This window comes from Mobula birostris, chromosome 3 (assembly GCF_030028105.1).
Source record: "Mobula birostris isolate sMobBir1 chromosome 3, sMobBir1.hap1, whole genome shotgun sequence".
In the NCBI taxonomy this organism is placed as follows: Eukaryota; Metazoa; Chordata; class Chondrichthyes; order Myliobatiformes; family Myliobatidae; genus Mobula; species Mobula birostris.
This window is the reverse complement of record NC_092372.1, coordinates 184183242-184210256: the sequence shown is the minus strand read 5'-3', so window position 1 is coordinate 184210256 and position 27015 is coordinate 184183242. Positions and strand designations below refer to the sequence as shown.

The window sequence follows — 27015 nt, the reverse complement described above, 5'->3', positions numbered from 1 at the left end:
ATAGTGAATTGAGGTAGTACAAAGTATAAGAGTAACAGCATGCAGATAAAGTCTTAACAGCTACAGAGAAAAGACGATGTGGATAGACAAGGTTACAATCAGATAGATTGTGTGGTTAACAATCCATTTTATCATCCTAGGACACCATTTAATAGTTATATAAAAGAAGGACAGAAACTCTTTGAGCCTGGTAGTATGTCCTTTCACACTTTTGAGTCTTCTGCCTGATGGGAGTGGGGAGAAGAGAGGATGTCTATGTTTGGTGGGGTCTTTGATTACCTGGCTGCTTTACTGAGGCAGCAAGAAACATGGACAGAATCCACAGAGTTTCCTCGATGTGCTGAGCTGCGTCTGCAACTTTCTGGAGTTCCGTGTGGTCATGGCCATAGACAGAGCAGTTGCCGCCAGTGAAGGTAACGACCAATGAAGGCCTTCTTCAATACTCTAATGAGTTGTGTTGTTACATTCATGGAACTACAAGCATGGACCCCCATGGTCATTTTGCTCATCAACATTGGTGAATGAAACTGATGTTGAGGATGGTGGTTGGAGGACCAATCAACTGGGCTGCTTAATCTTGAGTGGAATCACGTTTCTAAAATGTTATCAAAGAAACTGAAAGTTTTCACCTTAGGCCACAGTATTTAGGAAGTTTATTCAGGTAAGCTTTGGTAATGCTTTTGTAAATTGAGGGCAAGTGCTTAGACTCTCTATTTTACTGGGAATGGTCATTGCCTTGCTCTATTGTGGCATGAATTTTACTTCCTACTTATCAGCACATGCTTGAATATTGTTTAGATCTTTCTGCGTGCAAACATCTGAAAGCTTCTAAGTTATCTAAGTGCATGGAGAGATCCATTCTCAATCTTGCAAGTGGTATTTTTGTGGAGCCAGGAGCTCATCCCTTTCAACATGGAAATGGTAACCAGCTCTGCATCAAGTCTTATTGTCCTGATCCCATTGCAGTTTCTGAAGGTGGTGGACACTGGTTGGGGAAAAACTGCCTGCCATACGAGGGCTGCAGGGAAAACGCTGACTTCCCTCATGCTGCTCAGCTAACTGCCATCCAAGCTCAATCTTCTGCTATTATAGCTCTTGGTCAGGATTTCAGTGCGGTGTTAAGCAGTCTGTCCTGCAGCATATTCCGAGCCTAACTGTGAATATTACTGGCTCTGTAAAGTACAAATCTGCTGTTTTCTCTCAAGGTGGCCAAATTCATGCTCCTACCACTGCCATGCTAGATGATGGCCCTGAAGTTGCCCATCAGTTAGTTCCCCTTGCTGCCAGGTTTGGTCATAGAGCAGTGGGAAGCTGACAACCACATACAGCCTGAGCTTCTGCTAGTGGTCACTCTGCATGGCTTTCTTTTAGGAAGCATCCATCTGAGGCCTTAAGTGCAACAATGATGGAGCTCTGTGACTGACGAAGGAAACTAGCACCGGGATTTTGATCTTAATTGAATGTACTGTATAAAGATGTTTGCCACATTGATTGCCTGGCTCTCTGAGTTTGGACAGTATTGATAAAGAATTATACAAAATCTATGACATTAAAAACCATTCAGACCATTGTGCTGTTCTGCCATTTAGCATTAGGTCCATTGCCCTGCAAGTCATGACTCTTCAGGTACGTATCAAAGTGCTTTTGAAGTCTCTTGAGAGTTTTTACCTCTCCTGCCTATTCTGGCTTTGAGTTCCTACACTCCCATCACTTTCTGAGTGAAAATTAATTTTTCATCTTCTCATCAATTCTTTTGTAATTATTTTATGCTTTTAAATTTACAATCCATAGTACAGATGAAACCTGTGAAAGTTACCCCAAGAGCCGACCAACATTTAGAGCAGGACCCCTGGAGTTTACTCAGGACAATTGATTTGAATTTTTACCTGAATACATACAAATACAAAATTGAGCTATGTTAAAACTTGTGCTGAAATGATAATACCTTATTTTCGATGTTGACATTGTTTGTATTATTGATTAGCTGCAGTACTTCCTGGAGCTTACCAGCAGATGCATTCTCCTCATTCTCCTGGATATGGTTATATGCATCAGTCCAATGTATCCTCCTTGAGGCCACAGCATTCTCTTCCTCATCAAATCAGTATGGTAAGTGTCTTCACTAATTAAAAGCTGATTTTTCTTCTGCTTTATTTTCACTACATTGATTATTAACGTTCTACTTAAAATGTTAATCTTTGACTGGCTACTTGGATCCCCTTTACCTTGCTTTCCAACCGTGAGTAAACACCTCCCAACTGTTTTACTAAAAGGTTAAGTGACAGGCCTTTTGTCTTGACGTGTTGGAATTGTGTTTACATATTTGAGTAGAAATGACCACTCGTTGATAAATTAAATATGAAAAATGAGTAGCTGGAGGAGTATTTAAAAGCTACACATGTATTGAAAGCATAAGCATCAGTAAGCAATTTATTTAAATTATGTAACACCATTATGCCATACTTTTACCTCACCTCTCACTTTGAATATACCATGTTAAATTTATTATATGATTTTGAACACCAAGAATAGCATTATTACCAACACAATTCACCATCTACCTACATCAATTAATTTGGTTCTTCATCTCAGCTGAAATTGCATACATGTATAATATTTTTAAAATGAATCAATTTTGATTAATTTATGATAATACTTTATGGAATTTATTGTAGAGATTACTGTATCTGAGCTGACTGAAATAAAATATGATATAATAACATTCATACTTTAATGTATTAGAAATGCATTTTCTAGATAGGGTCCAAAAATTTCTTGGTTAGTTGAAACCCTCTCAGAATCTAGACATATTTTGTTTATATGGGTTGTCTCTTAAATCTCTATTCAGAATATGTTAACAACACTCTTCTCCATTCATTTACATGGACACTTCCTTATGTAAAATGGCCACCTCAAGTGAGTTTCCTGGATTTATGAAGTAATGAACCAGTATAGATACATATTTTAAAAAGTTATCTGAAGCTATCCATGAAGTTATCTAATATCAGCGTTAAGTGCAGCTCTGAACTTATATTGTTATTCCATCGAAAGGATTCTTTAATAATGGTTAGTATTTGGTCTCTTATCAAATTCATGCTTGCAAGTGCAAGAAAATTAAGCCAAAATGGCCTAGGTAATCAGCATAGTATGTAATTTATGTTATAATAGAAATACAATTGCATTTTCAAAGCTGTATCTCATCTCAAGCTTTAGATGTCATCTTTTTGAAGACTAACAATAGGATTGAAAGCATTTTCAAGAATCTGTTATTCTATATTTAAGGTTTATTACTCTCACTTCATGAAGAATTTTATTTTCATGAAGATTTTTCCCATTTTATGAAGAACAGTAATCTCTTCATTTGTGTTTTTGAGATACTACTCTTTGAAGTCAGGTGAATCTAGGCTACTTGTCTCTGATTCTACCTCATGATATTATTAATGTGGAGTCTCTCAGAATGGCTTCATTAAAACAGTAGGGACACTACTTTGGTGCAGCTTCAGAATTCATAAGAAGCCATAGGCTTCAAGAGAGTCAAGTTGCTTACTTGCCTAACAGTAAGTTTTCAGGTGCCATGATCCTCAAGGTGGTTCTCAATTTGAGCCACGTGTTTTCAATTATAAGCCTAACTCATTGATCTGAAACATGGAGGAAGGCAGCATTTTTCCTGGCCACCAGTACCAGAACAAATCAAATAAAAATATTATTGGTGGCTATTCAGTTCTGGTGCATACATTGCTGGAGAATATGGAACAAAAACCAACCCTTGTTTTCACTTTTAAAGGGATATACATATTTTTGGAGGGTATTCTTATTTAAAGATTAAGTTACAAAATAAATATACCAAATATTAAAAATATTTACATATCCTAAAATACATATTTGGGTATCAAAAATGTGCTGGGACAGATTTACTATGAAAACTAATCCAGAGAAGTGTAAGGAAATATATAAAGGAAGTGCAAGTGAATAAGTTGAGTTAAGGTAAGGGGATATAAAATAATTAGCAGAATATTAGTCATATGGAGGCGCACAAAGACATTGAAGTTTTTTTGCATCAATAAGATAGTTAAAAATAATTTGGTATGTTTTAGCTAAAACATAGATTTAGGAGCAGTGAGATCAAGCTAGAATTACACACCTCCAAGGCCATAATTTGAGTAATACAAAAAGTTTTGGTCACCATATTACAAGAAAGATTCATAATCAGAATCAGATTTATTATCACTGAAATTTGTTGTTTTGTGGCAGTGGTATAATGCAAAGACATAACAATAATTATATATTTTAAAAATAATTAAATAGTGCAAAAAAGCAAGAACAAAGTAGATTTCTACCAGAAAACACTGAACACTGGTAGACAGAAAGGAATTGTTTTTGATTCACTGAGTATGGGTCTCCAGGCTCCAGCACATCCTCCTTGATGGCAGTAGTGAGGCTGTGTCCCAGATGGCGAACGACATTTGTGATGGATGCCACCTTCTTGAGGCATCATCTCTTAAAGATGCCATCCATGGTGGAGGGGACTCTGCCCATAATGGATCTGGCTGAGTCAGCAACCCTCTGCATCGTCTTGCAATCCTGTGCGCTAGAGCTTCCATCCAGGCTGTGTGGCGACCAATCAGAATGCTCTCCACTGCATACCTGCTCCATATGGAAGAGTCTTTGGTGACATAAAGAGGAGGCATAATGGTTTTACAGCATATTATCCGGACTGGAAAATTGTGGGAAAGACTGGATAAGTTAGAGTTGTTTTCTTCAGAACAGAGGAGGCTAAGTGGTAACTTAATGAGGTGTATACATGGAATTATGATGTAGTGGCCATTACAGAGACTTGGCTGGCACCAGGGCAGGAATGGATTCTCACTATTCCTGGATTTCAGTGCTTTAAGAGGGATAGAGAAGGCGGAAAAAGGGGAGGAGGGGTGGCATTACTGGTCAGGGATACTATTACAGCTACAGAAAAGGTGGGTAACATAGCAGGATCCTCTTTTGAGTCAATATGTGTGGAAGTCAGGAACAGGAAGGGAGCAGTTACTCTACTGCAGGTATTCTATAGGCCCCCTGGTAGCAGCAGAGATACAGAGGAGCAGATTGGGAGGCAGATTTTGGAAAGGTGCAAAAATAACAGGGTTGTTATCATGGGTGACTTTAACTTCCCTAATATTGATTGGCACCTGATTAGTTCCAAGGGTTTAGATGGGGCAGAGTTTGTTAAATGTGTCCAGGATGGATTCCTGTCACAGTATGTGGACAGGCCGACCAGGGGGAATGCCATACTAGATCTAGTACTAGGTAATGAACCGGGTCAGGTCACAGATCTCTCAGTGGGTGAGCATCTGGGGGACAGTACCCACCGCTCCCTGGCTTTTATAATTATCATGGAAAAGGATAGAATCAAAGAGAACAGGAAAATTTTTAATTGGAGAAAGGCAAATTATGAGGCTATAAGGCTAGAACTTGTGGGTGTGAATTGGGATGATGCTTTCGCAGGGAAATGTACTATGGACATGTGGTCAATGTTTAGAGATCTCTTGCGGGATGTAAGGGATAAATTTGTCCCGGTGAGGAAGATAAAGAATGGTAGGGTGAAGGAACCATGGGTGACAAGTGAGGTGGAAAATCTAGTCAGGAGGAAGAAGGCAGCATACATGAGGTTTAGGAAGCAAGGATCAGATGGGTCTATTGAGGAATATAGGGAAGCAAGAAAGGAGCTTAAGAAGGGGCTGAGAAGAGCAAGAAGGGTGCATTGGCGAGTAGGGTAAAGGAAAACCCCAAGGCATTCTTCAATTATGTGAAGAAAAAAAGGATGACAGGAGTGAAGGTAGGACCAATTAGAGATAAAGATGGGAAGATGTGCCTGCAGGCTGTGGAAGTGAGCGAGGTCCTCAATGAATACTTCTCTTCGGTATTCACCAATGAGAGGGAACTTGAGGATGGTGAGGACAATATGAGTGAGGTTGATGTTCTGGAGCATGTTGATATTAAGGGAGGGGAGGTGTTGGAGTTGTTAAAATACATTAGGACAGATAAGTCCCCGGGGCCTGACGGAATATTCCCTAGGCTGCTCCACGAGGCGAGAGAAGAGATTGCTGAGCCTCTGGCTAGGATCTTTATGTCCTCGTTGTCCACGGGAATGGTACCGGAGGATTGGAGGGAGGCGAATGTTGTTCCCTTGTTCAAAAAAGGTAGTAGGGACAGTCCGGGTAATTATAGACCAGTGAGCCTTACGTCTGTGGTGGGAAAGCTGTTGGAAATGATTCTTAGAGATAGGATCTATAGGCATTTAGAGAATCATGGTCTGATCAGGGACAGTCAGCATGGCTTTGTGAAGGGCAGATCGTGTCTAACAAGCCTGATAGAGTTCTTTGAGGAGGTGACCAGGCATACAGATGAGGGTAGTGCAGTGGATGTGATCTGTATGGATTTTAGTAAGGCATTTGACAAGATTCCACATGGTAGACTTATTCAGAAAGTTAGAAGGCATGGGATCCAGGGAAGTTTGGCCAGGTGGATTCAGAATTGGCTTGCCTGCAGAAGGCAGAGGGTGGTGGTGGAGGGAGTACATTCAGATTGGAGGATTGTGACTAGTGGTGTCCCACAAGGATCTGTTCTGGGACCTCTACTTTTCGTGATTTTTATTAATGACCTGGATGTGGGGGTAGAAGGGTAGGTAGGCATATTTGCAGAGGACACAAAGGTTGGTGGTGTTGTAGATACTGTAGAGGATTGTCAAAGATTGCAGAGAGACATTGATAGGATGCAGAAGTGGGCTGAGAAGTGGCAGATGGAGTTCAACCTGGAGAAGTGTGAGGTGGTACACTTTGGAAGGACAAACTCCAAGGCAGAGTACAAAGTAAATGGCAGGATACTTGGTAGTGTGGAGGAGCAGAGGGATCTCAGGGTACATGTCCATAGATCCCTGAAAGTTGCCTCACAGGTGGATAGTGTAGTTAAGAAAGCTTATGGGGTGTTAGCTTTCATAAGTCAAGGGATAGAGTTTGAGTCGCGATCTAATGATGCAGCTCTATAAAACTCTGGTTAGGCCACACTTGGAGTACTGTGTCCAGTTCTGGTCACCTCACTATAGGAAGGATGTGGAAGCATTGGAAAGGGTACAGAGGAGATTTACCAGGATGCTGCCTGGTTTAGAAAGTATGCATTATGATCAGAGATTAAGGGAGCTAGGGCTTTACTCTTTGGAGAGAAGGAGGATGAGAGGAGACATAATAGAGGTGTACAAGATAATAAGAGGAATAGATAGAGTGGATAGCCAGTGCCTCTTTCCCAGGGCACCACTGCTCAATACAAGAGGACATGGCTTTAAGGTAAGGGGTGGGAAGTTCAAGGGGGATATTAGAGGAAGGATTTTTACTCAGAGAGTGGTTGGTGCGTGGAATGCACTGCCTGAGTCAGTGGTGGAGGCAGATACACTAGTGAAATTTAAGAGACTACTAGACAGGTATATGGAGGAATCTAAGGTGGGGGCTTATATGGGAGGCAGGGTTTGAGGGTCGGCACAACATTGTGGGCTGAAGGGCCTGTACTGTGCTGTACTATTCTATGTTCTATGTTCTATAAAGTAATGGCGACCTCTGTAGAATTAAAAGGAAGGATCTTCAGGTATAGATTCACAGAAAACAGAAGGGGGCCCTTTGGCCTACCAACAAACCTTTGAATACCAAAACCACATTTTTAGACTAATTCTACCTTAACCCATTTTATTCTCCTGTCATCTCCATTAACTTCCCCCTACCACAACCCTTCCCAGATTTTTACCAGATACACTAACAACGTACCTTTGGGATGTATGAGGAAACTGGATTAGCTGGAGGAAACCCACATGGCCACAGGGAGCACATGCAATCACCACAGAGACAGCAGTGGAATTCAGGATTTAATCCAGTTTGCTGGGGCTGTTAGGCAGCAGCGGCTACTAGCTGCTATACCATGCAAACCTATTTTCCCTCAAAAGAAGGGTCAAGACCAAGAAACGTAGATTGAAAGTGAAAGTAATAGACAGGTTACAGTAGATGAGGAAAAGATCTTTCTTCCAGAGAGAACACTGAACAAATACTTGGGTGTGTAGAGTCATAGAGTCATAGAAAAGTAGAACACAGAAACAGGGCCTTCAGTCCATCTAAGCCATGCCAAAACCACTTAGACAGCCTACTCCCATTGATCTGCACTGGACCATATCCCTCCATATCCCTACTATCCATGTACCAATTCAAACTTCTCTTAAATGTTGAAATCGAGCTCACTTGCATCGATAGCTCATTCCACACTCTCATGACCCTCTGGGTGGAGAAATTTCCCCTCGAGCTCACCTTAAACTTCTCACCTTTCACCCTTAACACATGACCTCCAGTTGTAGGTGACTCTTGCCCACCCAACCTCAGTGGAAAAAGCCTGCATGCATTTACTCTATCTATACTACTCATAATTTCGTATACCTCTATCAAATCCCTCAGTCTTCTATGTTCTAAAGAATACAGTCCTAACCTATTCAATCTTTCCTTATTAGTCAGGTCCTCAAGACTCTGCAACATCCTTGTAAATTTTCTCTATACTCTTCCAACCTAGTTTACATCTTTCCTGTAGTAGGTGACCAAAACTGCACACATTACTCCAAATTAGGCCTCAGCAATGTCTTATACAACTTCAATGTAACATCTCAGCTCCTGTACTCAGTGCATTGATTTATGAAGGTCAATATGCCAAAAGCTTTCTTTACGACCCTATTTACCTGTGATGCCCTTCCAAGAAATTATGAACGTGTATTCCCAGATCTCTTTGTTCTACCACACTCCTCGGTGCCCTATCGCTCACTGTGTGAGATTTACCATGGTTGATACTGCTGAAATGCAAAACCTTGCACTTGTCTGCATCAAATTCCATCTGCCATTTTTCAGCCCATTTTTCCAGCTGATGCAGATCTCTTTGCAAGACATGATGGCCTTCGTCACTGTCCACTACACCCCGAATCTTGGTGTCATCTGCAAATTTACTAATCTAGTTAACTACATTATCATCCAGATCATTGATATACATACGGTAGATGACGAACAACAAAGGATCCAGCACTAATCCCTGCAGCACACCACCATTCAGAGGCCTCCTGTCAGTGGAGCAACCCTCTACTACCGCTCTCTCTCTTCTCCCACAAAGCCAATGTCTAATCCAATTTATTATCTCATCCTGAATGCCAAGCGACTGAAATTTCTTCACCAGCCTCCTATGCGGGACCTTGTCAAATGCCTTACTAAAGTCCATGTAGACAGCATCCACTGCCTTGCCTTCATCCACTTTCCTGGTAACTTACACAAAAGACTCTATAAACTTGGTTGGATATGACATACCATGCACAAAGCCATGCTGACTATTCTTAATCAGTCCATATTTATCCAAATACTTGTATGTCTTAGATTACCTTCCAATAGCTTTCTTACAATTGATGTTAGGTTCACTAGTCTATAATTTCCTGGTTTATGTTGGAGCCTTTTCTAAACAGTGTAACAGCATTGACTATCCTCTAATCCTCTGGTACCTTTCCTGTCGCTAACGATGATTTAAATATCTCTGCTAGGGCTCTGGTAATTTCTGCATTTGTATCCCGTAGGGTCCAAAGGAACACTTTTGTCAGGCCCTGGGGATTTATGCACCTTGACTTGCCTCAGGGTAGCAAACACCTCCTCCTCTGTAATCTGTATATGGTTCATGTAGTTGATGCTGCTTTGCCTCACTCTGTGTCCGTCTCCTGAGTAAACACAGATGCAAAGGATTCATTTAAGAGCTCTGTCATTTTGTTTTTGCTCGACACATGGATTACCATTATGGGCTTCCAGAGGACTAATTTTGTTCCTTGTAATCCTTTCACTCTTAACATAACTGCAGAGTTAGGGACTTAATGTGGGATAGTGAGATTAGGTTAGATAGCTCATTTACAACTGACCCAGTTACCATGGGCTCAGAGGCCTTGTACAATGCCACAAATTTTCAGTGATGATGTGATAAGTATTTGCTGACCTTGGTTTATTCAATAATAAACCTTCAGTTTATTCAATAAAATTTACAAATATAATGAAACTGTTGCTACTTCTGTATGTGGCAATGTCACTTTTAAATCATATTTCATGGGAGTTTGCTCAGCAGCCAGTTCATTTTCCTACATTTGAGGAAGTAAATGTCTTTATGCTGTTCTCCTCTATGTAAACACATAGATTTTTTAATGTCATGTATTTACCTTTAGAAGTCAGTCAATGATCATTTATTCATTATTAGCCAAGTGAATGTTTGGATTCTTTTCAGCAGTTTGATAGCTTTTATAAAATCTTTTGAATGAAAAGACATGCAGAAATTTCACAATAGTAGGCCTACATTTCCATATATAAAGATTTTGCAATTTTAAAAATTATTTTGGATTCTTTGGTACTTAATCTTAAGCAGTTTTGTATAAACAGGACATTTGCCTCTGAGATAGAAGGTCAACAGTTCAAACTCGACGTTGGTGACCTAATTTGGGTTGACAATACAGAATGGTACTTCATTTTGATAGGCATGCTAATACCCTTCAGATGAGATAATAGTCAACAGTTTCCCCTCTCAGGTCGATTAAAAGATTGCACAATTCCACCTAAAGTGTATTAGCAGCTTAATTATCACTTGCTGTTTGTTAGCAATTGTCGTATGCAAAAAATGACTGCTGAATTTCCCGAATGCACATCAGAGCCAACATTTCAAAAATGTTTAATTGACTTTGAAATGCTTTGGGTGCCTGGATGGCTATGAGAAACTGCAATAGAGTCAGTGGTATGCCATATATGTCTCCTCATGTCTGCTCTGCCATTCAGAAAGAGAACAGTTAAACTGATGTTGGCTTAGCTCTACTTTGTTTTCCTAACAACCAAAGTTCAGTTCTCTCCGAATTGGATATGTTAATTGATTCAATGTCCATTCCTGATATCTCATCAGCATCTACTTTGTAAAGCCTCCTCAAAAAGTTGTGTTTTCATCTCAGAGATCAATTTAGTGAACACTTTCTAAAATCAGTGTTCAAGTGCACTCCTTTTAAGTAAGCTCACCAAAATTGAACCTGAATACTGACTTTGTTCCATTGACACCAGATGTAGCGTTCATTTAAGCAATAAAATACTTTTCCCTTCTTCCATGGATAGCCTCTCAATTCTGTACATTGTACTGCACCTGTCAAATTTTGGCTGCTCAATCAACCACAGCTTTCACTGGCAATCCCTCAGGGTTGAGGATGACATTTAAATCCATTCATAACATGTTGTGTTGTCAGAGAATTTTGTTGCAGCATTCTGACCTCATTTTCTATGTCATTTACTGTTAATAAATAGTGACTGAGGTGCAGGAGACTGAGGACTCCACCAGCAGGTTCAGGAACAGTTATTACCCCTCAATCATCAGGCTCTTGAACCGAAGGAGATAACTTCACTCAACTTCAACACAACCGCAACCAATGCACTCACTTTCTTTTTTTTTGGCGTGTGCCTACGTCTGCGTCTGCGTGCGCGTCTGTGCATCCGTGCGTGTGTCTGTGATGTCTTTTTCATAGTACTTTACAAGGTGCAGAGCGAGAGAGAGAGAGAGAGAGACTGTGTGGCACGCCACTCCTCACACAGACATTTTCGCAGTATTTTCCCTTTATTTTACGAGGTTGAGTTGCGATCTTGATACTCAACCCGGCACGGATGGAAAATGTCTCGGGAGCGGACCTGACTAGTTTCAAACCCGGGAACCTCCACTCCCGGGTCCGGCGCCGGTGTCGTTACGTCACCAGCCGGCCCACCAATGCACTCACTTTCAAGGACCCTTCATCTCATTTTCTTGATACTTATTGCTTCTTTATTTATTATTATTATTTCTTTCTTTTTGACTTTGTACATTTTCTTCTCTTTTCCACACTTGTTGAATGCCCAAGTTGGTGGGGCCTTCTATCGATTCTGTTATGGTTATTCATCTATAGATTTACTGAATATGCCCACAAGCAAATGAAATTCTGGATTGTATATGGTGTCAAATAAGTACTCTGATAATAAATTTACTTTGAACTTTAATGTTCCAGGGTACAAGTGCTTTAGGCAGGATAGAGGTGGCGGGAAGAGATGAAGGGGAGTGCAATTTTGATCATGGGGATATCATGGCAGAAGTCAGATGAAATTAGTGAAGGGTCATTCATGAGGCTTTATGGGTAAAGCTGAGAATTAAGAAGGGAATAATCACATTGTTGGGATTATACTACAGGCCCTCCAAATAGAATTAGAACAAAAATGCAGGAGAATTGTGGAGAGTTGCAAGAATAATAGGGTTGTCATGGTAAGGGATTTTAACATTCCTAACATGGATCAATGTTGCCATGGTGTTAAGGGCTTAGATGTGGTGGAATTTGTTGTGTGTTCAGAAAATATGTAGAGGGTGCTACTGGGAAAAAAACAAAACTCAACCTACTCTTGGGCAATAGTGCAGGGTAAGTGACTGAGGTGACTGTTAAACTTCTAAATTGGAACAAGGTGACTTTTAATGGTATTAGTCAAGAGTTTGTGGGCAAAGGGACCTCCGGGAATTCGGAGGCTTTTAGATGCAAGATAACAAGGGCTAAAGGTCTACATTTTCCTGTTAGAGTGAAGGGCAATACTGATAGGAGTAGGGAATCCTGGAGGACAAGAAACATTGGGGCCCTAGCCAGGACTAAGATGGAGGCAGCTGGGGCCAAGTGAGTATCTGAAGGAGTATCAACAATGCAGGAATATATTCGATAAGGAAAACAGGATGGGGACATGAGATAACTTTGGCAGAGAAGATTAAGGAGAGTCCAAAGAGATTAAATGTATATTAAGGGAAAAATAGTAACTACAGATAGAATAGGGCACTTCAGAGACAAAATTGAACATCCTTGTGTTGGGTTGTATGAGATGGGCAAGGTTCTTAATGAAAAATTCTCTTTTGTTATTCCATAGAGATAGACTTGAAGAGTTAGGAACTAGGGATAGTTAATGGGGGATATCTTGTTGATAGTCTACGTTACAATAGAGGAGGTGCTGAATGTCTTAGACGATATAATGTTAAACAGATCTCTGGGATCTGACCAGATATGTCAAAGAGTACCACGAGAGCCAGAGAAGAAATTGTAGGAACCCTTTGCATTGTTGTGAAGTTTAATTCTCATTAGTACGAGCTGTTAACTTTTGGAAAGTCAAATCCAAGTAGGACTTCCACAGTGAACAAGACTCTAGGCACCTTCACCTTTATCAGTCAGTGCAATAAGTATAGAAATTGAAAGGTTATATTGTTTTGTACAAGACACTGGTGAGACTGCACTTGGAATATTGTGTTCAGTTTTGATCATCTGGATATAGAAATAAAAAATAGTTAACTGGATCATGCAGAATAGATTTATGAAGATGTTGCCAGGACTTGGTGGACTAAGTTATATGAGAGATTGGACAGATTAAGACTTTTTTTTCTTGGAGTGTGGGAGACTGAGAAGTGATCTTATATAATCATGAGGGGCATGAATAGAGTGAATGCACAGGCTTGGGGAATAAAGAACTGGAGGACATGGTTTTTAAGTGAGGGGAAAGACTTGGGGCGCAGCATTTTTTATATAGAGTAAGTTACATATATGGAATGAACTGCTGAAAGAAGTGGTTGAGACAGGTGCAGTAACATTTTTAAGAGATAGCTGGACAGGTTCATGGATAGGAGAGGTTTAGAAGGATTTGGGCCAAGTGTGGACAAGTGGAATTGGTTGTCAGGGCCTTTTTCCATGCCATATGACTCTGCTTAGCAGTCTTTTGGATTTAATATCATCCTACAATTTTAGCAACATGCATTCTCATTTACAAATGAAACTGTCTAGTGCTGCTTTCATTTATCCATGGGTTTTATTGCCTCAGTTTTTCTCTCTTCAATAACTTAGTATCATTGACTCATCTAACCATATAGCACAGAAACAGGTCCTTTGGCCCACCATGTTATCAAGAATATTGTTATCTTAACCCCATTTACTAGCACCTGGTCTGTAGCCTTCTGTGCCTTAGTGATTCAAGTGGTCTTCATTTTTGAATGCTGTGAGAGTACCTGCCTCCACTGCCTTCCCAGGCATTGTGTGTTCTGGATTGCAACAACCAACAGATGAAAAAAGTCATGTTCCTATTCCCCTGTAACCCACTTAATCCTTCCCTTAAATCTATAAACTCTGCTTTTATACACCTCCATATGGGGCAGCTTCCCACTATCCAAATCATTAATAAAAATAACAAACAGTAGCGGTTACCACTTTCCAAATGCTGGTTACCTTTTTCAGATTAACAAGAAGCTGGTGCAGCAGCTTTCCGATTGACTAAAATATCTAATGGATTTCATTTGGAATACTTTCATATGAAACGTAAAGAAAAAAAAAACTTCTTGTAAGTAAAATACTGTGAGACTAGCAACATAAAACTATAATTACAAACGTAAGGATTTTCTGTACGAGTTTCACCCATACTGTTATGTTTTGTAACTCCAGGAACTAATCTAAAGAAAAACATCAAAGCCCAGGATAAATAGTCTACTTAGTTTTTCTTTAGTAAGGCATGCACATATGAATATGATATGGTGATGTAATGACGTATGCCATTCACATACTTTACATATAACTGGCAAATGAATTATGTAAACAAAGAATACTTAATCAAACAATACATTTAGAATATTACTGAAATTACACTCCTCCCTACTTAGCTATAAACTCTAACTTAAAAAAGAATGCATCTCAACTCAAATAATGTAATGTATGCCCTTTAATGATAATACAACTACTATACACATTAGATATGCACAACCTAGTAAGTGTTAAATTGTCCCATTCAGGCCTAAAGATTTGATTGCTGTGGAGGATTTCTTATTCTTGTGGGACAATGTCTTTAGCAGGTGGGACTTGTGTCTGTGAAGCAATCTCGGGTTCTGGACTCTCCTCTGTGGTGGCTGTCGGCTGGGACTGCAGGAAGTGATTCTGACGGGTCTAAGCATCTTTCGTCTCTAGCAATTAAACTTCTGCTGCATATTCCAGCCATTTTGGGTTGCCAAGTAGACCTGAGACAGTGTAGGTTCTTTCCTGTTTTCCCTTTGGATCATCTCTGCGGTAATAGGGAGACTTTCAATTTGCATTAGGGACAAACTATCAAGGGGAGTGTCGATTTTTGTAAATTTTTCAGGTATTTCCTTTTCCAAGAGTAAACTGGACAATCCATCAGCATTTCCATGATTAATTGTTGTTTTGAATTTGATCTTGTAATTGTGTTCTCCAAGCTACAGAACCTATCTATGTATTCCTGTTGTGGCTGTTAGTGAAACTCCTTTCTGTTGATTGAAAATGGGCTCCAGTGACTGATAATCAGTAATGAGGGTAAGCTCTGTCCCATACAAATACTGGTTGAAACGCTTTATACCCCAAATATACCCAAGGCCTTTCTATCAATCTGTGTGTAATTTTTCTCTGCAGTGGTAAGGGAATATAATGCAAAGGCTATTAAGCATTCACTTCCATACCTCGTAACATGTGATATGACTGCATTTATACCATAAGGTGAAGCATCACAGGCAAGCTTCACTGGGCAATGTGGATCATGATGTGTGAATGCAGTGTCTGAAGTCACCATTTCCTTTACCTTTTGGAAAGCCACCTCTAACTGATTTGTCCATTGCTATTTCTTCCTGATCTGTAGTAATGAGTTCAAAGGGTGGGGCACAGTTACCAGGTTTGACAAGAACCCATTACAGTCATTGACAAATCCTCTAAAGGACTGCAACTTCACATGGCCTTTGGCCTTGACGTGTCCATCACTGCTTAGATCTTCTCAGCTTATTTGTGTAATGCTTGTGAATGGTATGACCACAATACATGTTTTGTTTAAAGAATTCACTCTTGTTGCATCATGATCTGAAACTATATTTTTCTTATCTATTCAATACTGTCTTGGGATTTTGTAGATGTTCCTTGTCGTCGCTGGTAACAATGCTATCTAGGTAAAACTGAGTGCCTGGGCATTCTTGTAGTCCCTGGCCCATAGCTTTTTGCCAGAGAGCAGGTGAAGATACTACTCCAAAAATAAACCTATTAGCAATAAAACACTTTGGAAGTGTTTATGGTGGAAAACACTTTGACTCTTCTTCCATCTCTATCTGTAGGTAGGCCTCAGTCCATTTTGCTGAAGTGTTTTTCTCCAGAAAAGGTTTGCAAAGATGTCCTCTATCCTGGGCAGAAGGTATTGATCTACTTTCAGCAGCTGGTTGATAGTGACCTTAAAGTCACCACAGATCCTGAAAGACCCATACTTCTTGGTTACTGGGACTACAGGTGTGGCCCATGGGCTCCACTCAACCTTGGAAAGAATTCCTTCAGCCTCCATGTGATCTAGCTCACTGGCTACTTTATCACAGATGTAGTAAGGAACCAGACAGGATTTGTAAAATTTGTGTGTGGCATTTTCACTTAACACTATTTTACCCTTGATATGTTTGAGTTTTCCAATGCCATCCTTTAACACTGCTGTGACATCATCCAGTACTTTGCACTTCTCAGTTTTTAGTTAATTTTATTACAGGGGATGTAGCATGCAAATTGTTTATTGATCTCCAATCAAGTTGTATTTGTCTCAGCAAGTCATGGCCCCACAATGCTGGCCTTTCTGTTTCTACCACATACAAGCCAATGTGGGTTGTTGGTTGTTGTATTTAACTATTATGAATGCCATTCCCACAGGAGTTAATTTTGTCTCCAGTATAAGTTCTTAGTTGGATATCTGCAGCCTTCAGTTCAGTATATTTGAAATGCTGTTCAAACTCATTTTGTGGGATGTCTGAAACAGCTGAACCAGTGTCCAATTCCATTTTAATTAATTTGCCATTCCCTTTTGGTGTTAGTTATGTTGCTTGTCTCTCATTAGTTTTCACAAAATAAATCTCAAGGCTACTTAGTTTTGTGTGTCTCTCAGAATTATCAGATATTTTCTTAACAGCATTCAGAATAGTGCTCGTCCTGAACTGCAACTTTTTAGCCTTTTCTTGTCCCTGTGGAGTCCATTTATTTTTGTCTGCCTGACATGCTCTTGGTATGTGTCCTATTTTGTTACATTTTCTGCATACTTCACCTTTAAACCTGCATTATTCTCGTGCATGTGAGCCCCTGCTGCAATGATAACACAATTTGATTGTCCAGGCAGGCTTCTGTTTAGACATTTCAGTTTTGTTCATGCTCGCATTCATTCCTGACTCCAACTCAATTGCATCACTGTCTGTTCTTTCCATTGATACAGAGATTTCAACTGCTCTTTTAAATGTGATTTGTATTTCAGTTAGGAGCCAATTTTGAATGCTTTCTTGTAAGGTTCCAGAAATTAAATGATTTCTCAGTGCATCATTAAGCCCATCACTGAATTGACAATTCTTAGACACTTCAATTTAGCCACGTAAGCTGAAATAGACTCCCCTTCCTTTTGATTCCACTTATGAAACCTAAAGCGTTCTGCAAGCAACAGTGATATTGGTTCTAAATGTTCCTGCATTACTTTCACAATATTTTGGCTGGTTTGGTTGGAGCAGTTAAAATTCTAAGCAAGCTGTATGCTTTTCCACCTATTATACTCAGCAACACTGGCTTTTCATTGGCTATTTCATTTGCTTCAAAATATTGCTCAATTCATTCAGTATGTATTATCCATCAATCCATTGTGCAATCTAATGTGTCTGTCCTTCCAATGTAGCCAACCAATTCTACCTTTTTTTAAAATGTATTATCATCTCCTGGTACTCATTGTTCATGAACCCATAAATTTCATCAGTTTTCTTCCTATTTTATGAACTCGACCATCTCTCCTCTTCCAAAGAAACATGTGCTGTGCTTTTTTAAACAATAAAGCATTCCTCTCCTCTTGCAAAGAAAAATATGCTGTGCTTCAACAGGTAGGTCATTGTCTCAGGTTTGTTTTAAAACTTACTCGTCAGTGGTGTTATGTTTTATAACTCCAGAAACTAAAGGAAAGAAAATCACAGGGAGCCCTTGATAACTTGTCTACTTTGTTTTGCTTTAGTGAGGGAGGCACATATGACATGATGGCGTAATGACGTGTGCCATTCACATACTGTATTTCTTACATAGAATCCGTGATCAATTATTTAAACAAAAAGTACTGAATCAAACAATCGTACTCAAATATTAAATACAATACACATGCCTGTGAATGTAGTTATATGAAGTAAAGCACTCTTCTCAAAACTATTATCTGTATCTTTACATGCCATTGCTACACTATACAAGTAATGCACTCACAGTCTTGCCCAGTTTGATGCTGTCAAGCTCACAGTAGTCATTATTTCTATCATTTGACGGGTAAGCTGCTTCACATCAGCTTAAATTATTTTGCTGTAAGTAACCTATGATAGCTGGGTCTAGCTTCATTGCCAGTTTGTATCAATGATGGAACCTTCATTTGGCAAATACTCACTACACTAATGACTTGTCTTTTCCTTACAGAGGACATACCGAGCAATGTATGATTACACTGCTGCTGATGAGGATGAGGTTTCCTTCAAGGATGGCGATTATATCATCAATGTACAAGCAATTGATGAGGGTTGGATGTATGGCACTGTCCAGAGAACTGGAAAAACTGGAATGCTTCCAGCCAACTATGTTGAACCTCTTCACTGAATCCTGTTTCTCACCGTTTGTGCTTAAGCCTTTATTTTTATTACACTAAATGGTAATTAAAATATTGAAAGGGGAAGATAACTCTTACATATACTAAAATCCTATTTACTATCTAAATAGCTTTTCATTATTGTATTAATGATGTTCTCTTGAGACTTTCGAAGAAATTCTTCTTCCTACTGACTAATCATATTGTTCAGAAGGAAAACTCATTACTCTGATTTCCTGCAGTCAGTAAGGCTTTTAACAATGTTGACATATCAACATTGACAATGCTAGTCTTTAACAGTTATACAGAAACTTTCAGCTGTTCTGTTTGTGTTGCAGGTTATGATCAGCTTTGATCATAACTCACTGTACCACAAATATAATAATGGCTGTATGAAGCTTTACTTTAGGTGCTTCTGTAGTATTTGAAGATACTTGTTTTTGCAAAGTGTTTTAAGTTCAAGAGGTCCGTCATGATAATCGTGTGTTACAAATGAATGTGGGCTAATTCTGGAGAGATTTAATACTAACTCGTGCACATTTGTATTTTGCCTGTGAGATGCACAAAGGTTACTAATGTCAACTGTATAACATGAAGTATTTCCTTAGTGGGACTTTGTCTGTCTTCCTATGCACTGTGGATATCTCAAGCACTTTCTTCAGACTACGAATTGACCCTGAATAGTTTGCTTGATAATGTTTTATTTCAGAGGATTTTTTTTTTTTGCTTTTTAGATTTTGGAGTATTTTGGGTTATTAGAAACTGAGATTCCATTGGATGAGTGTCATCTGGGTTTGTTTAGTTTAGCTTTGCTTGATTTGGTTATTGGTTATGCATGCTCTGTCTGCAGTGTCTTGATAGTCAATAATCCAGTTTATTGAATTGTTTATAAAGTAGTTCTCATTAATTTTATCCTGATGAATGAAAAATTGTGTATTACTAGCACAACAATACTGTGACTAGTGCCACAAAGGATTAAATAAAGATACCATAGTATGTTCATCCTCTTGACTAATGGTCAGTATTTCTTTCAAAGCAACATAGCTGTTATCCTTCACATATGCACATCATAAATATTAAAGTTTTTTTGAAGAACACAATGTAAACTTTGTAATTTATAACTATTAAGTGCGCTATTTCAAAGATTCAAAGTATGTGCAGCATACAATCCTCAGATTCATCTTCCTCACAGACAGCCATGAAACAAAGAAAACCATGAATCTGTTCAAAGAAAAGTATCAACCCTCCCACACACAAAAAGATTGTGCAAATGGCATAAAAATGAACAATAAGCACAGAATATAAAACACAAATTGAAAAAGTCCAAGTATACTGTATGCAGTTCAGTTCAGTTCAGTCTAGTGCTGTATCATTCATTGCCTTCAGACTTCCCTGATCAAAATCACTCAAAATAGCAACAAAAAACAAGTGACCAGAAACACATCATAACATGAACTAGGATCCAATCCTTAAACCATGCCCAAAACCCAGAACTCTGGCACCATCCTCTGACAGCATCGAGGGAGGGAGAGAGATCTTCACACGCAGCCACCTTGCTCAGGCAGCATTGAGCAAGAAGCTGGCAGATGGTGTTGAACACCCGCCCACCTTCTGTATTGGCCTCGATGATTTCACTCTTCCTTGAGGCTGTAATTGGCAATATTGGTGAGAAAAGGAATCAGTCATGGGCTTGGGGCCCATCTTCAGGCCTCTTAGCCTTGAGTCCGCATACTTTGCTCAAAACCTCACCAAACACCCTGGGGGACTGCAAAGCAAGAGATCGCTCAATCGACCCAAAAACAGACCACCAAAATGTAGATCACAGGCTTCAACAGTAGCAGAACCACAGCTGAAAGAAAAAGATGTGAAAGAAGTAGTTTCGTGAACAATCTGGAGGATGTTGTCCTTAGTCACATTTGCTGGCACTATCTTCTTCCATGTATTTGGCAAAGGTGAGGGAGTGATATAAGGAACTCGTATAGAGTCATTGGTTATAGAGCACTACACTACAGAAACAAGCTCTTTTGCCCATCTACTGCGTGACAACCTGTTTCTCTGCCTAGTCCCATCCATTTGGACCCAGACCATAGCCCTCCATACACCTCTTGTGCATGCACCTACCCAAACTTCTCTTAAATATCGCAACTGAACTTGCATCCGCCACTTGCACAGTATTGCCACCCTCTGATTAAAGAAGTTCCCCCTCAAGTTTCCCTTAATTATTTAACCTTTCACCCTAAAACTATGTTCTAGTCTTGTCCAACCTCAGAAAAAACCTTTTATGTATTTACTGTGTCTATATTCCTCCAAATTTTAGGCATTCAACAAACTCACTCTATTGAGATCCATTACCAACCTGATCTTCCCAATCGACCTGTATGTTAAAATCTCCCATGAATACCATAACATTGGCCTTTTGACTCACCTTTTCTATTTCCTGTTGTAACCTGTGGTCCACCTCCCAGCCACTGTTGGGAGGCCTATATATAACTGCCATCAACATCCTTTTACCCTTGCAGTTTATTAACTCAATCCACAAGGATTCAACATCTTCCGATCCTTTGTCACATCTTTCTATTGATTTAGATTAGATTAGATTATGAGAAGACTCAGTTCTCTTTTATTATCATTTAGAAATGCATACATGCATTAAGAAATGATACAAAGTTTCTCCGGAGTGATGTCACAGAAAACAGGACAGACCAAAGACTAACACTGACAGAACCACATAATTATAACATATAGTTACAGCAGTGCAAAACAATACCATAATTTGATGAAGAACAAACCATGCGCACAGTAAGAAAAAGGTCTCAAAGTCCCGAGTCCCCGATAGCAGGCGGCAAAAGGGAGAAACTCCCTGCAATAAACCTCCAGGCACTATCAACTTGCCGATACCTTGGAAGCAGCCGACACTGAGTCCATCCGTCCGCAAACTTCAAGCTTCCGACCAGCCTCTCCAATACAGCCTCCCGAGCGCCTTCGACCTCTCCCCAGCCGCTGAAACACACAAAGCTGAGGATTTCGAGGCCTTCAGCTCTGGAGATTCCGGTTACCACACAGTAGCAGCGGTAGCGAAGCAGGCATTTCAGAAATTTTCCAGATGTTCCTCCATGCTGTCATGTCTATCTCCATCAAATCAGAATTGTGCATGGTCACCTACTTGACATAACAGATATCATCACCGAAGTGGCCGTGCGCGCTGCCGTGGCACTGCCATCTTCTCCCCCTTCCTGGGACGCCATTCTTCACCAGTAGAGCCACACCACCCCGTCTGCCTACCTTTCTATCCCTCCAATATAACATGGACAAAGCAGTCTTGCTCCAAAGTAGAATTGTACCACTGTACCACTGCAATGTTCGGCAAATTGCAGCAGGGCCAAGTCCTTGCTCAGACTGGAGTTAATTCTAGCCATGACCTATGTACCAAATCACTTCTTTATGGTAAACATGAGAGTTACTGCACAAAAATCATTGAGGCAGCTTATTCCATTCTTCTTGGGCACTGCACTAACTGTTATCTTTTGAAGCAGGTGGGAACCTCAAGGTGTAGCGGTGAGAGGTTTTTGATCTTTTTGAACACTCCAACTGCTTGGTTGACACGTACTTTCAGTACCTGGCCAGGTACACAATCAGGGTCTGATGACTGGCAATTGGCAGAGCTAGTGGCTCAAAAAACACCAAAAGTTCAGGCGGAAGATGCCAAACTTATCTGATGAGGATTATATAGTTTCCTTCATCTAGTACCACTAAAATGGCCATTTTAGGATGTCTTGGAAACCCATTCCACAGGCAGCTTTTGTCTTTTAGAATTTGAGTGTTGTTCTTATATTAAATTTAGCATCTTTCGCTTGAACTTTTGGTGTTCAGGCTTCTAATTAGTAGATCGTTAAATTGGGAATGAACTCTAGAACACCAAAGTATTTGTTTATTCCAGTTACTTAATAATAGAGTCATAGAAAAGTACAGCCTAAACAGGCCTTTCAGCCCATCTAGTCTGTGCTGAACCATTTAAACTGCCAACTCCCTTCAATCTGCACTGGGATCATAGTCTTCCACATCCCTACCATCTATGTATCTATCTAAACTTCTCTGAGATGTTGAAATCAAGCTTGCATCCACCACTCATTCTGGCAGCTCACTCCACACTCTCATAACCCTCCAAATGAAGATGTCTCCCCTCATGTTCCCCTTAAAATTTTCACCTTTCATTCTTAAACCATGACCTCTAGTTGTAATCCCACACAACCTCAGTGGAAAAAGCCTCTTGCATTTTTTTTTATAATTTTGTATACCTCTAAAAAAATCTCCTCTCAATCTTCTTCATTCCAAAGAATAAAGCCCTAACCTATTTAATTCCTCCTTGTAACTCAGGCCCTCCTGACCTGGCAACATCCTTGTATACTTTCTCTGTACTCTTTCAACCTCATTTACATCTTTCCTGTAAGTAGGTGACCAAAACTGTGTGTAATAATCCAAATTAGCCCTCACCAATGTCTTATACAACTTCAACATACTATCCCATCTCCTGTACTCAATACTTTGATTTATGAAGGCCAATGAGCCAAAAGCTTTCTTTATGACCCTGTGACGTTACTTTCAATAAATTCTGGACCTGTGTTTCCAGATCCCTTTGTTCTAACACACTCCTCAGTGCTCTACCATTCACTGTGTAAGACATACCTTGGTTGTTCCTACCAAAGTACAACACCTCACACTTTCTACATTAAATTTCATCTGCCATTTTTCAGCAATTTGAGGATGTGTGAATGAATGTGTGAGAGAGGACAGGTCAAGTGGAAGTAAGTGGAGAATAAGATTAATAGGACCTTTCTGAGAACCAGTATATATTCATATGGCCTCCGAAACTGTGAGGTGAAATGGAAAAAATATGTGAAAGTTATTAAAGGAGCTGATGATAAAATACTTCGGAAACAGTACAATTGGCTGGGGCAACATGGATTTAGGAAGGAAAATCAGGCTTGACAAGTCTTTTAGTTTTGTTTTGAGATCAGGTAAAGGGTGAACCATTGTGATTGGGGGTTACTGAACCAAATTGGAGCATGTGGAGTTGGGGATAATAAACTTGCATGGATGTATGATGGGATAGCAGGAGATTCTGCTTTCTGTACAGAAAAAGTTATTTTTTGGCTAACGTGTCCATGAAGTGCCAACTATACCATTTCTATTTGACAGCACTCAGTGTTTCAAGAACTCATCTAAATATTAAACACTATGTCTAGAGTGCAGTTGTTCAAAATCAATATCAATGATTTAGTTGAAGTGATCAAATACGTTATGTAGAAGTTTGCTTGTTTGCTGAAAGCTGGGTTGCTGTGAAGAAGATAAGAATTTTGCAGAAAAATGCAAGGGCATAGCAAATAGAATATAATGTGAAAAAGTCTAAGGTAGAAAAACTTCGGTGGAAAAATAGTAGAGGATTATATTTCTAAATAAAGAGAGTTTGTATGTCGTTTGCGTTCAGAGGAAACAAAATTCTTAAACAGACCAAGCAGGCATATATTTAGTTAGAAAGGCAAATAGTATGCTGGTCTTCACTGAAAATTACCTTAATTATTTATGAAACTTGCATAATTGCATTTGGTCTCCTTATCTAAGGAAGGATATCTTTGTAAGTAAGGGATAGAAATGAATGTTTACTAGGTTGGCTGATAAATCTGGAGGTTTTTTGTGTCAGGAAGCTGGAGCTAAATACTCTACCTCAGTTCAGCAGAATCAGAGGTGATCTAATCGGAGTATACAATATTCTTACAGGGTTTGACAAGATGGATGAAGGTAATATTCCCTTTGACTGTATGTCCAGAACCAGGGGTCACAGATTCAAAATAAAGGAATGATTATTCAAGAGAGAACTGAAAAGAAATTGTTTAATGAAGAGGATACTGAAGTTTTAAGTTCTCTACCCCTTGATCTTCTGATATTTAGGCTTCTATTTAGTAGATTCTTAAATTGAGCATGTATTCTAAAACATCAAAAATTCGAAATATTTGTTTATTCCAGTAATTTAATAGTATGATATGTTATCTGCATAACAGAGTTTAGATTTACTTTGTAATGGAAGTTGTTTAGCTGAATGCACTTTTAAGAGAATCATTCATCTATATAATACTGTTGAAGATATCATTTTATCTCACACAGACACACACAAGCCTATTAATATGCTTATTTTCAATGACTTGAACCAAGGTGGAAATTGTGGATTTATTGGGAAGTTTCAGCATAATATGACGTGTGTGCCATTACAATTTTATTCCCAGAAAACTTACATGTAACTTTATCTATGTCAGTGTCTCACAACGTGTGCCAAAAATCTAAGATGCAACAAGACCTAAAGTAATTTTTTCTGATCCATGTCTTCATATTTCCTGAGGCACAGCCTCTTACTTTAAGTTTGAGGATGACTTGCTTCTAGTGATTCATAGCCTCCATTATAGATGTGAAACTGACAGGGTGGCTGGCTGAGTTGTTTGGGTTGTTCTATGCTCCTCCTTCTGTTTACATTTGATCACCATGTCTTCTTTTTGAGAGCCCTGAAGCACTTGGTGCCTTTTGTGTTCACCAGTTTAATTGCTCACAGGCCAGGGATGCTCATAAGGGTGCTACACTTATCACGGAAGCTGTGAGGATATTCTTCTCCAGATGAATTTCATCTTCCTCACTGAGAAGTGGCACCTGAGATATGGGTTGTGGTTCACATTAACCAGAACTAGTTGTGGATCGGGATGTTAGTGTGGAAGAGCGGCTATGTGTACATTAAGGGATTTAGAAGTTCAGTGAGAGTATGTATAGTGATGGTGAAGTGGACTATGCTGTCATTCATACACGAAAAATCTACTTCCACTTTTTTCCCATTGCCTGCTCATAATTCATTGGACTTCTTCAGCCTGAACTGGGTGGCTTGAGTTTTGCCAAGGTTATGGGAGGAATTTGGGGACTCCAGGCTAACTTGCAGGATCAAAAGCAAGCCCATAGGGCTATAAAAAGTACAAATTGCGTCAGGGCCATGGATCTGAAGCAAACAACATACAGTTCTAGGGAACCCATTTATATTAACATTGTGGTAAAATCTTTTATAAGAAATTTTGCTTAAAATGGAATTGCATTATTGCAAAATAATGTGTTTCCTTTTAATGTCAATTGATATTATGGAAGGAGAGGATTATGTAGTTAATTTATTTAAAAATAATAATCAGTCTATGAATTTTCATATGTAACCTTCATTTGAAAGAAGTTTTGACAACATAAAAATGGAGATTGAATGTAAGGCAATAGTGCACAGTGTTTTTGGAGTCTGAAGAATAGAGTTGTAGTTGGGTTCAATAAAACAGGTGCTGCTTGATCAAAGCCTTCAGCTATTAGGTCAATCTTCTTACATAGAACTTACCTTAAATAATATTGGAAGCAGCTTTTAGGTCTTAAAGAAAACACTTAATCTTGCATATGAAACAAATGTGCACGGTGTGTTAAACTGCTGGTTACACTTTGCAACAATTTCCTCACTTCCAAGTATTTCTCTTTTGAGAAGAAAAAGCACAGTTGAATAAGTGGAAGTTTTCAGACATTACCTACCAAGGGGTCATTAGGCAGTGTTATAACTGCAGCAATTATGGGACATTGCCAGTAATGATTTGAAGGTCACAAAAGTTTTCCACTGAGGTTGGGTTGGGTGAAACTAGAATTAGAGGTCATGGGTTGAGGGTGAAAGGTAAAATGTTACAGGGAACACAAGGGGGCACTTCTTCACTCAGAGGGTGGAATGAGTTACCAATGGTGTGGTAGATATAGATTTGATTTCAATCAATTAAGAGGAATTTGGATAGGTACATGCATGGGAAGGGTATGGGGGGCTATGGTTTGGATGAAGGTTAATGAGACTAGGCAAAATAACAGTTCGGTATGGACTAGATGAGCTGAAGGGCTTGTTCCTGTACCTTTGTGCTCCATGACGAAAGAGATACATTCAGATTGAATTGTTATTAGCCTTCAGATGTCTCAAGTAGCTTTGGAGCCAATTGACATTATCTCTGCATTGGAAAAACTCTGTATATGAGCGGTAATCTAATCCTCAACTTTGGTCAGTAGGACATAGTAGCTGCTGCAGACGGGAGTCTATTGATCTCAAACATCTAGGTAAAGCCAAGGAATGTTCTGCTCTGAACACAGGTTAATAAACAGTTGGTTGATGCAGAATAATGTTTTGTAAACTGGTATGTAAACTGGTGTATTTTGAGAGGAAAATGGGAACAAGTATATAAATCTATTATCATACCAGAGGCAATGACAAAAC

At 39.4% G+C, this 27015-nt stretch overlaps 1 protein-coding gene across 6 annotated transcripts in view; it reads left to right on the top strand.

Moving 5' to 3' along the window:
* The window catches only part of nebl (nebulette), a 304548-nt gene extending 284839 nt beyond the window's left edge, over positions 1-19709 (top strand). For all 6 annotated transcript variants that reach the window (XM_072253807.1, XM_072253808.1, XM_072253805.1 and 3 more), the window contains 2 exons: positions 1985-2109; positions 18542-19709. In XM_072253807.1, coding sequence (XP_072109908.1) covers positions 1985-2109; positions 18542-18718 — 302 coding nt within the window. In that variant the 3' untranslated portion in view covers positions 18719-19709. The remainder of the gene's footprint in view (positions 1-1984; positions 2110-18541) is intronic.
* Positions 19710-27015: the final 7306 nt, after the last annotated feature.